Here is a 14,376-nt window from a genome sequence, read left to right as displayed (position 1 = left end):
CCCCCCTCCCCGCCCCCCTTCACTGTATTTAACAAATAAAAATGGAGTGGCTGTTTCTAGCAAATTGGGAAAATCTGGTAGGGCCAATGCTGACTCAAAAAATTTAATTGTGATGAGTCATTTATTATTAATATTTTGTATTGGAAATTTATATAAATGCAAGTGCAAAAAGATGTCTTGAGACAAAAATTAGGTATTCATTTGGTAGTTGGAGTTCCTTTCCCTGGAAGGGAAAAACTGAGTATGATGAAGAAGGGTATTTTGTGTCCTTATCCAAACCTGGGTGCTCTGTCTACATATCAAGAGGTACATAAGTGGGTGGTTGGCTCCCTACAGTATCCAGAGCACTGATTTGTCAGCTCATAACAGCTTGCTGGCACCCAGACTAGTACAGTGATATATGAGGAATGGATCTGTGTTGACCCTTACCAGTGAGTCACCACCAACACCAAAGCTAAGACATCAAGGAGAGTGAGAATCAAACAAAGGAATAAGTGGGGAGAGACAAAATGGGAGGAATCCATCTTTATTGAGAACCTACAAAGTGCTAGACACATCGCATATGCATCATTCATGTAACCCCCACAATAACTCTTTGAGGAAGATGTTATTATCCCTAGTTTATAGATGCAGAATCTGTAGAATGAGATCAGATGGCCTTTTGCCCAAGGCCACACAGCTAAAGGGAAGCAGCCACACTTGAATCCAGGTGTAACCTGCCATGTCACTGTTCCTGTAACATAGACACCCTAGAGACACTTATGTCCCATCTTATGTTCTTCCTAGACTTAACTGGACTCCCCTTGCTTCACTGAACTCTCCTGGATAAAACTGGGCTCTTCTTGCTTGGCTTCTAGGACGTAGCCCTCTTCTGGTTTCCCTCCGACTCTTTGGCTATTCATTCTCTGTCTCTGTTCATCCTAAGCAACATTTCTAGATCCTTTCCTTTCCTCACAATACTCTTTATCTAGGATTTCATCCACTGTGTGTATGGAGTAGCATAGGCACACAGATTTACATATCCCACACAGGCCACTCTCCCTGACAAAGTGACAAGGTAGAATCTCATGATTACAAATATATATATATATATATATATATATATATATATATATATATATATACATATATTTAAATTTAAATGAACTAAAACTAAATTTAAAATTCAATTCCTCACTCCCCGCTCCCACTAGTCACATTTTTAAAAAATATATCTTTATTGATTTCAGAGAGGAAGGGAGAGGGAAAGATAGAAACATCAATGATGAGAGAGAATCATTGACTGGCTGCCTCCTGTATGCCCCACACTGGGGATCGAGCCTGCAACCTGGACACCCTGCATGTGCCCTGGCCGGGAATCACACCGTGACCTCCTGGTTCATAAGTAGATGCTCAACCACTGAGCCATGCCAGCCAGGCTCACTAGTCACATTTTAAAGTGTTCAATGGCTACGTGTAGCTAGTGGCTATTGTATTGGATAAGGCAAGAAGAATTATTTCCGTCACCACAGAAACTTCTATTGAGTGGAGTTGTTCTAGAGCTAACTTCACTTAAAGGAAATCTGGGGGATAGAGAAACTTGTTAGTGACACTAGGAAGCAAACAGACATATTGAGGATGTGGGACATATTGTAGGACAACTGACCCAATTAATCTGCAATAAGTCAATGACATTGAAAAACAAAGGAAGCAGGGAAGGGGAAATGCTTTAGATGAAAAGTTACTTAAGATGACCTGACAACCAAATGTAATATGTGGACTTTGTTGGCACCCTGATTCAAAAAAACCAACTTAAATAGAATATTTGAGACCATCAAGAAAATTTTATTATGGTTTGGGTATTAAATAATAACAATAGGTATGATAATGCTAGTTAGTAGGTATGATAATGTCCTTGTGTCTATATAAGACAAATATCAACATTGTTTAGAGATACATATTAAGGTATATAGTAGAAATGATCTAATGTCTAAAATTTGTTTTCAAATATCCTAGGAAATGAACATAAGGAATGGATAAAGAAAATGTAGCAATAGCTTGATAATTGTTCATCTGGGTTAATCTGAAGTTTACTATTATTCTATAGTTTTGTGTATTTAAAAATATTCATAATAACAACTTTAAAATATTTAACACATACTTAAGAAGAGAAATCATATCCTTATGCGGATCTCCTTCTGTCCTAAAATAGCCCATCAAAAGAATTCTTGGTGGCATCTCTATGAAATTCCCTTCAATACAAGTCCATATACACTTAAAGAGAAAAATATGATGGATTTATTCACCCAAAATGCAGATAAGAAAATTATTATGGTGTAAAGTACTTTACAAGTAATTCAGCAGGAACCCCACTTAAGGAAAAACAGAAGCACTGTATTATAAGAACAGTGGTCTCTGCGTGAATGTCCAAAACAGGAGCTAGTAATTTGAGTAGTATTTCATTAAGTATATGTACACCTCTAGAATTTCCTTCAAGTATCAGGAATGCTTCCAAGGAAGGAACTAAATTGCAATTGAACAACTTTTAACAATCTTTAAGTCGTTTGGGATCTGGGCCCACATATGGGATACATTTCACGAACTTTATTAGCGTTCATGAGTCAAACTCATATGTTACTCTTTAGCTTCTGCTTTGCCTCACTGGCATTTGTAGGCTCAACAGTTACTTAACCACACCATATAAACCCTCCCACAAGGACTGCCCTTGGGCATTCTGGACTACATGGTCCATATCCTTCCATTTTAAAGTCATTTCCATTCAGGAAAAACTAATATGTTCCTTTGAGCTCCTGGCTAGTTCTATGTCCATGAGAGTAGAAGATTAATTATAACCCAAAGCAATTTCCAAGGAATTATATTTATTATCCAATATAAGAAAGTAGAAGAGTATGATTTGGTTCCAAGGCTTATAAAAAGTGTCCACTTTACAACAACAGAAAATATATATTTTTTAAAAAGTGCCCACTTTACCTGGGCATAAGCTTCAGGCCCCAAAGTCAGCAATAGTTAAAATGAGAATACTTCTGTTGTTATTATATCTACCCTTTCTCCTCCTCCCAAAATATACCAATTTCCATTCCCTTTTTACCCTCTTCCATCTTTATTTAATGCTATATCTTTCTTTTTATATTTGTTTCTATTCATTAGTTCCTTACTCATCTTTTCAGCATATATTTATTAAGTACCTACTATGCACTAGGTACTGTTCTGGACAATGGAGGTACAAGGTGAACAAGAAACAATCTATGCTCTTGTGGACCTTATGAAAAATACTAAGAAGGAAAGACCCAGGGGTGACATAGAAGGCTACAGGTTGGAGAGGGAATAAGAACCTAATTTAGACCCAGTGGACAGGTCAGCTTCTCTAAGGGTATGACAATTTGATCTCAGATCTAAAAAGGAAAGCATGACCACTAGAATGTATTTTAAAGAACTAATAGAGCCGAGACCGGTTTGGCTCAGTGGATAGAGCGTCGGCTTGCGGACTGAAGGGTCCCGGGTTCGATGTTTCTCTCTCATCGATGTTTCTGACTCTCTGTCTCTCTCCCTTCCTCTCTGTAAAAAATCAATAAAATATATTTTTTTTTAAAAAAAAGAACTAATAGAAAAGATAGCCAGGAAAAGGGAACAACAAATGTAAAGGGCCATAGGTCAGGAAAGATATTGGTATGTTTGAGGAACTAAAAGGGGGCCACTGACTATGCCAACAGAGATCTCGGCAAGAGGTAGCGGAGGTTAGGAGATGATGCTCAGGAATTAGACTGGCACTGGGTATTACAGGAATGTAAGCAGTTATGACAATGTGATTGAGTACCTAACACCCATAAGCTTTTCTTCATTGCTAAATGGAACCCAAGTTTTGCTTGGGTGGCAATGCATCTAGTTCCAGGGAGTGAATCATAATTATGTATGGTGAATGTTATGTACAGGGAAATCACTGAAAACTTCTGAGAAATATTTTCAATTTCATTTGAAATAACTTTTTAATGAAAGATACAAGTGTTTTTGCCTCCTCACCCTTTGTACTTTAGCTGCTGTCATATTTTCTCCTGCAGTTTTCACGCCTAAACTAAAGGGTTTAGTTTTTCAACTTTTATTTGTAATTAATTATTAAGATATAACAGATACCCATTGGAAAATATTTAAACAGAATACAGGAAAACTAAGAATAGAAAGTGATGATTCTCAGAAATTTCCCTTCCAGCCTTACTCGCCAGGGGTAATCAATAGCAATTCTTGTTTACCCTCCAGGAATTTTCTATACCTGTACATACACAGTTTTTACACAAATTGGATCATTCTCTTTCTCTACAGCTATAGATATGCCCACACATATAACTAACTTTGCAAGTTGCTTTTTTTTTTTTTTAACTCAACGCGTTTGGGAGATATTTCTATACGAGCTTATATATATCTATTTTACTATTTGTAAAAGACTGATACTATCCCATTGTAATAACAGACCATAACTTTTTAAAGTTTTATAAATGGAAACTTAGATTGTTTGGCTTTTTTTCTTGCCACACACACACACAAAAAAATGCTGTGTGTGTGTGTGGCAAGAAAAAAAGCCAAACATTGTAGATAAATCATTGCATATTGATGCAAAAATAACTGCTGGATAATTTCCTAGTAATGAAATTGCTGAATCAAAGCACTTAATCCTCTGATTTCGTCAAATTGCCCCTCCCGAAAAGGTTATACAAACATTTCCTCTCAGAGCATTTCTTGTCAACACTCTGTATTGACTGACTTCCAAGGTTTGCCAGTCTAATAGATTGGGGGGAAATGACGTCTCCTTTTTAGGAGTCTCTATAATTATGACGACAGCAATACCTGATGGTTAAATGTGCACGTTTTAAAGTCAGATTCCCTAGGCTAATCCTAGTTTTTACCCTTGATATGTGTAACCTTGGGCATGCTGGGTCTATAGAGAATAAATCTTTAGGACTAAACGAGACAGGCAGACACACAGGAGGCCCTCCCTGTCCGTTTGCAATCAGTGGTACCCGTCTAAATTATTTAAAGCCGTGCGGGGTCCAGTCCTTCACCTTCGGCGTCTTCCTCCTGGCCCAGGCTCGCAGAACTCTTGTTGCGTGTAACTCAAAATGAGAGGAAAAGTGGCTCTGCTTTTCAAAATTCTTACCCCCCGCCCCAACACCCTCGCTTCAGAAATACTGGTTTTACATATCAATGTATAGCAATGAGGTGCAGATTTTAAACAAGTGGATGCTCCCTGGTCTGAGCATCACCGGGCAATCCAGGTCTCCCTCCCTGTTTATAGCGCAGGAGACACTGGGCCCGCAGCGCCCCTCGGGGTGAGTCGGCAGCGACGAGAACTGCAGGGAACCGAGTGTTTAGAAAGTGGGACTCCCAGACCCAAGCCTCACACACAGGGGCCGGGACGCACCGCCCTGGCCCCGCCCTCCAGGCCGGAAGTAACGTCCCTAATCGTGTCCGTCGAGTTCCGCCGTCCGCCGGTGGCGGGGCCCGGCCTAGCGTGGGGCGTGCGTCGGCGTCGCGGGCCCCAGAGGGATTCTGGGTAACGGCCCCGGCCGGCTGGGCGGCTGGCTCGGCGCAGCAGGTCTCCCCCACGGCGAGGCCGTGTGTTGTAGGGCCCGGGGCAGCCCGGCATGGAGCAGCCGTGGCCGCCTCCAGGACCTTGGAGCCTCCCTCGGACCGAGGCTGAGGCTGAGGAAGAGAGTGACTTGGATGTGTCTCCCAGCTCTCCCCGCTGCCCACCACTGCCGGGCGGCGGCGCCCAGGTGAGAAGGGGCCCCTTTCTGCGAGCGGCAGGGGAGGCTCTCGGCTCTGCGACCCTCTCGGGTGCCCTCGTCTGCGCTGCCACCTCACCCGCTGGGGCCGAGCGCCCGGTACCGTCACACCGCTATGGTAGCATCTTCTAAAGCAGCGGTTCTCAACCTGTGGGTCGTGACCCCTTTGGGGGTCGAACGACCCTTTCACAGGGGTCGCCTAAGACCATCGGAAAACACATATAATTACATAGTCTTTGTGATTAATCGCTATGCTTTAATTATGTTCAATGTGTAACAATGAAAATACATCCTGCATATCAGATATTTACGGTTCATAACAGTAGCAACATTACAGTTATGAAGTAGCAACGAAAATAATTCTATGGTTGGGGGGGTCACCGCAACATGAGGAACTGTATTAAAGGGCCGCGGCATTAGGAAGGTTGAGAACCACTGCTCTGAAGGCTTGGAAGAGGGGCCGGACCTGTGTGTCCAACCTCCACCTCTGCCCGCACCTTTTCACCTTGGCTCATCCTTCCTCACCCGTGGAAGGCGTGCCTCTCCCAAGCCCTCTCCTGACGGCACCCAGGTGGGGGGCGGCTCATGCGGTCACATTGACCCTTTGTCCTCCTGTGCGTGTTTTTACCCGAGCATTGCATTCTGGTGAAGGTTCTAATATGTGTGCCTAGTTCATCATTAGGCACAGCAAATGGTGGTATTTCAGCAACTCACCGAGCTCCTTCCTTGTAACGGTTTCTGATCCGAATGTACTGCTGTGACATCTGAACGGATTAAATGTCGCTTTTGAGGCTGGCCTAACATCTCTCCCATTCGCGTGACCGTTTTACTACCCCTGACGGTGTATTTTAGTTTTGCTTCCCATCCTTCTCCAGTAAAAACACAGAGGCTCACGTTTGCCTTGTCCTTAAAACTTCTTCCTGAGGTTCCTGATGCTACGTGTGGTTTTCAGCCCAGCATGCCTTCCTCTGAAACTTAGCTACATGTGATGTGCCGTTTAGGATTTTTCTGGGTCCTGTCTTAATACAGTGCTTACATCCTCATATCATCTTGTCCTGGTTTTTCTCCTGAGTGTGTTTTGAGCGTGTGTTACAGGATTGCAGACTTGTCTGTTCACCCAAACGGATTATAGGTGTCTGCTTTCTGGGCTTCGTGCAGAATGGAATCCCCAAGGGCTTAACTGAATTAATACAGTTTCTCTCTAGACTCATCTTGCAAGCCGTTAACGAATACGAGCCATTTAAGTCGTTTGTCACTAAGTGCAGGGTCATGGGTCCTATGCCCAGCTCATGGAGTTGGCTTCAGACAGACAAAAATGCTGTTTCATAACACAGACTGTACTTTGGCCAGCCAGTCACTGGGAAAATGCAAGACATTTTTCAGGAGGACAGAGTGAGAATTGATAGGTCAGTACTCACCCACTAATGATGGGTCACTGGTGTCATCTTTGTATACAAAGTGTGTTATATAACCACATAATGAATGTGCTACAGAGAGGAAAAGAGAATGAACGGCAGCTGCCAACGTCAATTTTGAAGGCATATGGAGAGGATAGAAGAAGAATTTTAGTGCATTGTGGTTGAATCTCAAGAGAAACTTAATTTTTAAAATATTTGTGTATTAATCTGTGCTCAGACACTTGGAATTATAAGCTTATTTAGCAGGAAGGGATTTTAGAAGCAAATAGCCTTATCTCTTTCATTGAAAATTATTTCCCTGAGATCATGTAGCTAGTTAGTGGCAGAATTAAAACCAAAATCCACTCTGACTCCTAGTACAGTCTCATTTTTTCCCACCTACTGCAGTGCCCATCCTGTGATGTAATGCAAAACTATTTGGCTGAAACTACCTTTGGATACTGTTAATATCTGTAAAGTGACTACTAATCCTAAATTAGTTCACGTGTTATAACCTGTTTATTTGTCTTGCTGGCTTTAGGATTTACATTTGGATTGGAATATTTGGAAAGAATAAAAATGTTTAATTCAATTTATAAACATTGTATAATTTTTTTAAAATATATTTTATTGATTTTTTACAGAGAGGAAGGGGGAGAGATAGAGAGTTAGAAACATCGATGAGAGAGAAACATCGATCAGCTGCCTCCTGCACATCTCCTACAGGGGATATGCCCGCAACCCAGGTACATGCCCTTGACCGGAATCGAACCTGGGACCTTTCAGTCCGCAGGCCGACGCTCTATCCACTGAGCCAAACCGGTTTCGGCAACATTGTATAATCTTTATAAAAATAGCTTTGGTTCAATTTTATGGAATTTGGGAATCTAGACATTAATGTTATATATGATGTCTAATCCTGGATGTAATGTTATACATGACATATGACATTAATTATAACAGAATTATACATTACATATAACATATAGCAGTTTGGAATATAGAGATAAAGTTAGACCATAATGTTCAAGTTTCTTTTTTGATTTTATGTTCTTTGAATTTATGTTTAATACCCCTTTAAAATCTCAATATGTTCACAGATAAAATATGACTTTTTATTTAGTCATCTCAATACATGCTGCATAGTTTGCTCAAATACCCAAACGTCTATATAGTCTGCGGAGAAGAATCATTTTCAGAATTTAGAGATAAGATTTCTATGTTTAAGAAATGACTTAAGCATCTGAGATCTTGGTCCCCAACATATGTTGTCAATTTGGCTCAAATAAAATCTTACAAAAATTCAAAACAAAAAAAAAAGAGAGAGAAAAAAAATGACTTGAGAATTTGCTCCCACATAATTTGAAAATGCTAGATCTGTTTGTATATATATTCTTCCTTAGTATATCTGTCTTTTCTTACAATATAAATTTTATAGCTTAAATTGTCTTCTTTCCCTGGCTCCTCCTTAAAGCATAGCTAGTCTGCACTTCTTGATTCTATTCTAAGATAGCAAAAAAATAAAAATAAGTACTTGGTTAGAGTCATGTGGTGCCTGGGCTCCAAACCTGCTAAATAATTAAGTAAAACATCTGAATATCAACAATGTCCACATTTGCCCCAATAGAAATCCTAGTTTACCTTGAAGACTCATCTAGGAAATAGGGGCCTTGCATGCTCCTTGCCTCAGAATTCTTTACCACCACTAGTCTATTCCATGAAGTGGAGTCATTTATTCACCTAAGATTTATTGTTCTAGCTCCTAAAGAAGCTGAGAGTTGGGTAAACAAATAAGCACAATGTTGTGTGAAAACACCACTATGGAAGTATGCATAACTTGGGTGGAGGGGGAAGGGATGAGAGAAAATTTAGGTATGTAATGCCAGAATCTGGAATGGAGGTAGGAGTTTGTGGGGCATGAGGGAAGGGGGTTGCCACATTGAAGGGGTGGAGGGAAAGAATAAGCAAAACTGAAGAGAAACTGAAACAGTCCAGAGAGATAATAGGGAGTGAAATCATGAGGGACAATGCCATGTCACAGAGTTTGCACTTTTTCCCAAGAATCTAAGAATGAGTAAAATTACCAGATTTAGTTTTTGGAGAGATCACTCCAAGTCTAGCAGACAAGAGAATGGCTCAAAATGAGAAAGGGTGTATTTATATAATAGTGATGCAGATAAGGGAACAGATTGGAGTAAAGTTATTCTGAATTTCTAGTTTGATATTGATCTACATTTTGGCTAAGAAATCATAAAGAATGTGCCTTCAACTCTTATTTTATACAGCTGTAGAATAGAAGGCACCCATCTCAAGTAGGAGTTCGATAAATATTAAAGCTAATTACTATTGCTTCTGACTGGAACAGAATCACCAGGGTGGGCCAGTTGGCTTTTCTTTTTTAATAACTTTACCTGTTTTGATTAGGATTAAGTTAAAGAGTATCTATTTGATATAGTCAGTTATAAATAAAAATTGCCAATAAGAACTCAGATTGCCAAGGATTTGGATAATATAGAAGGAAATTAGAAACTAATAGATGATTGCTTTTAAATAAAAGGTTCTTTGCAATGAATAACTTGCAGAGCAAAATTCTAAAGGTCTGATTTTCAGCATGTTGAGTAATAAGTTGATGAACTAAATTTAAGCTTTTGTTCTCTTTCTGCTATTTCAGATGATAAAGACTATAAAACAAATGTTTGTTGTACACCAGCTACAGTTTATCTGTGCTAGTTGCTAGGCTTTTCGTTGCTGTTAGTTTTGGGGGGAGGGGCACAGATTAACAAAGAAGCTTACTGGTAGCGTCTAGTGGATGAAACAAGGCCCATAATATTAAAATGTAACTGCACACACACAGAAGGTTTCTGGATACCTATGTACCAGAAACATTGTATAGAAATTCCTGACTAAAAGAAAATTGAACTGTGCTGCGTAAACATTCCCAATGCCTTCTTCATTTCTTACAAAGATTATTTTTCATCCAGATGTATAGCCGTGGAATTGAAATGGCTTGCCAAAAGCAGAAAGAGTTTGTGAAGAGCTCTGTGGCATGCAAATGGAACCTCGCTGAAGCTCAGCAGAAACTTGGTAGCTTAGCACTGCATAATTCTGAGTCCTTGGATCAGGAACAGGCCAAGGCACAAACAGCAGTATCAGAACTGAGGCAACATGAAGAAGAATGGCGGCAGAAAGAAGAGGCTCTAGTACAAAGAGAGAGAATGTGTCTATGGAATGTGGATACCATTAGCAAGGATGTTTTTAATAAGGTATGACCTTTTTTTGCACCGTAATCAAAGAAGAAAAAACCAAAATGTTTGTACAAACCTTTGTGCATATTTGGTAGCAAAACAACTGAATCCTATAATCAGTATTTGTTTTTGACAGTTGATGAAAAGTGCTTGTTACAGAAACCTGTATTCCCAATTGTGTCTAATGTGGGTAATTCTGAATACAAATATATGGCTGCAGCATAGCACACTGAATATAAGTGTGGGCTCTGGAATCAGACTACCTCAAATCTTAGCTTTGTCACATGCTTGTGACCTTGGGCAAGTCACTTAACATCTCTAAGTCTCAGTTTCCTCAACTTTATGGGGTTGGTATGAAGACTAAATAGGGTAATGTCTTAAAAGCAAGTAGCATGGGGCCTATCAGGTGGTAAAGCTAAGATTTTACAAGCGCTTTCTAATGTTGCTGTGTTACCAGCTTGCTATTAGTTTTTTAGCACTAATGTACAGTTGCTGGATTTACTAAATAAAGTGTTTACCACTGTTACTGTTTTTAGTAAACTTTAGGTAGTAATCTGAACTTGGTATTATAACCGTTAGTAGTGAAAGGACCAGTATATTACTTATGCCAAGTTAGTAGTTTATTAAGAGTGGTTTTCTATTTCTATTGGATTATATAGGCCTTATTCTTTGACTTTTATATCTGAAGTAGATATGGGTAATGAACGTCAGTCATTTTCAACTAGTATGTAAAGTATTCTTTCTGTTTGTATTAACCTTTTCAAGCTTCAGGGATAGACTGCTCATTCTTGTCTAAATTCACATTTAATTTACCTTTAACTGTCGTTATTCTTCTCAATCTGTAGTTATTTGTTTCTGTTCTAGCATTCACCCTCAACATACCCTTTTAAGAACTCTAAATATCCTTCTCCTACACCAGCTCTAGTTCTGCTGTAATAATAAGTAATACACAGAGGGAAATGACACCACTAGCACTATCAGTACTTTATTCTTTAATTGAGAAAAATTATGAATTCAGCAACATGCTTTTTTTAAAAAAACAACAAAAACCACATAAATATGTAAAATAGAATTATAAGGCTTCCTTCACTAGCTGCCATTTCCCAGAGATAACACTGGTAACAGTAAGTTATATCTTTCTAGACTTTTTTTGTACTTGTACCAATTTATATTTATATATTTTTCCTCCTCCACAATAGGATCATTCTTTATCTTAATATTTTGCTATGTCAGTATATATTGTTCTAAGGGTGTGTCTTCTAAAGTGTTATTTTATTCTGATTTGCATTTATACCCTAAAACTATTCAAAATAATTTTCTTCTTCCAGAGAGAATGGTCCAAATAATGTTTCTTTGTTTTGTAAAGTTAATATAGTGGTCACAAATTTTCATTTGTCTCTCCTTTTAATTGTTTTTTTTAAACTTAGGTTCTAACAAGGCCTACATTTATACCACACATTAATTAGGACTATTTTTATGTTCCAGTCATTTGCTCAAAATCGTACATTGATTTTGTCTGGGAGCTTGAGACTTGAGAGGACTGGTCTAGATCTGCGCTGTCCAACTCTATAGCCACTAGCCACATGTGCTATTGAGAGCTTGAAATATGGCTAGTCCGAATTGAGATGTGCTGTAAGTGTAAAATACACACCAGATTCCAGTGATTTAGTACCAAAAGAAGTAAAATATTTTATTAATAATTTTTTGTATTGCTTACCTGTTGAAATTATATGCTGGATATGTTGGGTTAAACTAATGTTATTAATTTATCTGTTTCTTTATGCTTTTTAATGTGGCTAAAAAGAAAACTTTAAATTATATTTGTGATGGATTATATTTCTACTGGACAGTGCTGGTCTAGATAGCAGAGTATATAAGGAAAAAATGCTTTCATTTTGAAATATATAAACTTGTGTGCTTTTTTATTGTAAACTGCCAGAGAGCTAGTTTGCAGTTTTCATTTTTGGCAGTGATGATCTCGAGGTTTAAATGCGACCACAGAATGTTCTGCAGAATTGTTCTGCCATTTTTTCTAGCCAGATACAAACTTCATCTTGGTCTGTTTTATGACTTATTTAATCGAAAATAAGCACTTCTTTAATAGAATTTTGTACTTGATTTCAGAATCAAACTGTTTGGCTTCTCCTAAGAAAAGTTTACAACAAAGGTCTATTTTAGGTTTGTGTCTTATCAAAGACTTTCTGGTAGATAATATTTTATTCTCTATATGATTTGAATTTCGGGATTTATATCCAGCAAGAGCTCCAAAGATTAGTCTAGAGCAGTGACTTTCAACCGCAAGAATTTTTAAAACATATAGTACCTGACTATTTAGTCAGGGGCACTGACCTCTTTTCCCTTAGATTGTCAAAAAAAAAAAAAAAATGACAATAGCCAAAACAACTATAGCTGTCTGGTATGTCTTGTATATAGGTCATATAATAGAGTTGCATCTTATTGGTCATCTCACATAATAAGGTGTCTCTTGGTACCAGAAATCATATATATATATATATATATATACCCCTAATATATAAATTGTCCCCAAGGGAGTTTGACCTAGAGTTTGATCGCTTGCTATGACATGCGCTGACCACCAGGGGGCAGCGCAGAATGGAGGCCCCAGTGGCAGCCGGAAGGCCCTCATCAGCCCCGACTGCTGGCTAGGCCTAGGGACCCTACCCGTGCACGAATTTTGCGCACTGGGCCTCTAGTCCTTATATAAAAGTTGAAGACGCCTGAATTTTTATTTTTTATTTTAGTGGATGTTTATTAAAGCTAGGGGCAATGAAACAAGGAAGGGCTGGGAAAATGAGCCTAAGTTGAGCTGCTTTGGCTCACCGAGAGGGCTTCCTGGTTAAGGGCACATACCTGGGTTGTCAGTTTGCTCCCCAAACCTGGTCAAGGTGCGTGCTCAAGGCAACAGTTGATGTGTGTCTCTCACATCGATGTTTCTCCCTCTCTTCCACTTTCTCAAAAGAAATGGAAAAATATCCTCAAGTGAGGATTAAAAAAACGAAAAAAAACAAGGGGGCCATGGGGACTGGTTCAGGGGTTTGCCTGGGATGAATTGCCACTGCCCATTGCTGCACTGGTTGCAAGCCTCGTGATGTCCCTTAGAGTTTAGGAAATCATGCTTGTGAATAAAGAAAGAAGGGGGTGGGAAGGCGTAGGCATCCTCCTAGGAGAGAGTGTGCAAGGGCACCTAAATTTTTAAAAAGTCATTTTGAAGCAAAAAAGGGTATTTATTTATTTTGTAAGTAAATCAAAGTTGTATCTTACTTTTTTTGTCAGATCAGCAAAATATATATATTTTGGTGTGTCACAGAATTTTAGTAATTAGTTTATGTATTCCATGAGATGAAAAAGGTTGAAAATCACTGGTCTAGAATTGCAGATACTTAATGGGAATGAATAAAGCAAAACATAAATGATGCATGTACAGGATCTTTCTATACCTACCTTTAATAGGGAAATTTAGTTTAACAAAAAGATTCATTTGTTTTTCTGTATAATTTCTAAAGTAATTCTACAACTTTTCATACATCATTTTAAATGAAACTCCAGTATAAGTAAATTTTAATTGTTTAATAGAGTTTAACACATGAATTTAATGATACACTATCAGTATAAGATTATACCACCTATTTATAGTGTCTGTAGAAAAGATTGCAAGACATTCAGTATCTGAGAAAGAAGATCAATCAGAATATAAAATCTGATTTTAACTTAAATTTTTTTTAGAGTTTTATTAATCAAGATAAAGGAAAAGAAACAGAAGATGAAGATAAATCAGAATCATTTATGCAGAAATATGAGCAAAAAATCAGACATTTTGGTAAGTCTACTGTTTGAATTACCTTCTATAACATCTATTATTATATAACTAGAGGCCCAGTGCACGAAATTCATGCACAGTGTGGTGGGGGGTCGGGGGAGTCCCTCAGCCTGGCCTGTACT

The 14,376-nt window shown here is 38.7% G+C and overlaps 1 protein-coding gene across 3 annotated transcripts in view; it reads left to right on the top strand.

Annotated features, from left to right (window-relative positions):
- Positions 1-5,457: 5,457 nt before the first annotated feature.
- CDC37L1 (cell division cycle 37 like 1, HSP90 cochaperone) overlaps positions 5,458-14,376 on the top strand; it is a 37,877-nt gene continuing 28,958 nt past the window's right edge. For 2 of the 3 annotated variants that reach the window (XM_059656765.1, XM_059656764.1), the window contains exons 1-3: positions 5,458-5,765; positions 10,153-10,434; positions 14,161-14,254. In XM_059656765.1, the coding sequence (XP_059512748.1) occupies positions 5,634-5,765; positions 10,153-10,434; positions 14,161-14,254 (508 nt within the window). In that variant the 5' untranslated portion in view covers positions 5,458-5,633. The remainder of the gene's footprint in view (positions 5,766-10,152; positions 10,435-14,160; positions 14,255-14,376) is intronic. The other variant, XM_059656763.1, reaches the window with a different exon arrangement.

The sequence above is a fragment of the Myotis daubentonii genome, chromosome 11 (assembly GCF_963259705.1).
Source record: "Myotis daubentonii chromosome 11, mMyoDau2.1, whole genome shotgun sequence".
Classification (NCBI taxonomy): Eukaryota; Metazoa; Chordata; class Mammalia; order Chiroptera; family Vespertilionidae; genus Myotis; species Myotis daubentonii.
This window is presented reverse-complemented; position numbering and strand designations above follow the sequence as displayed.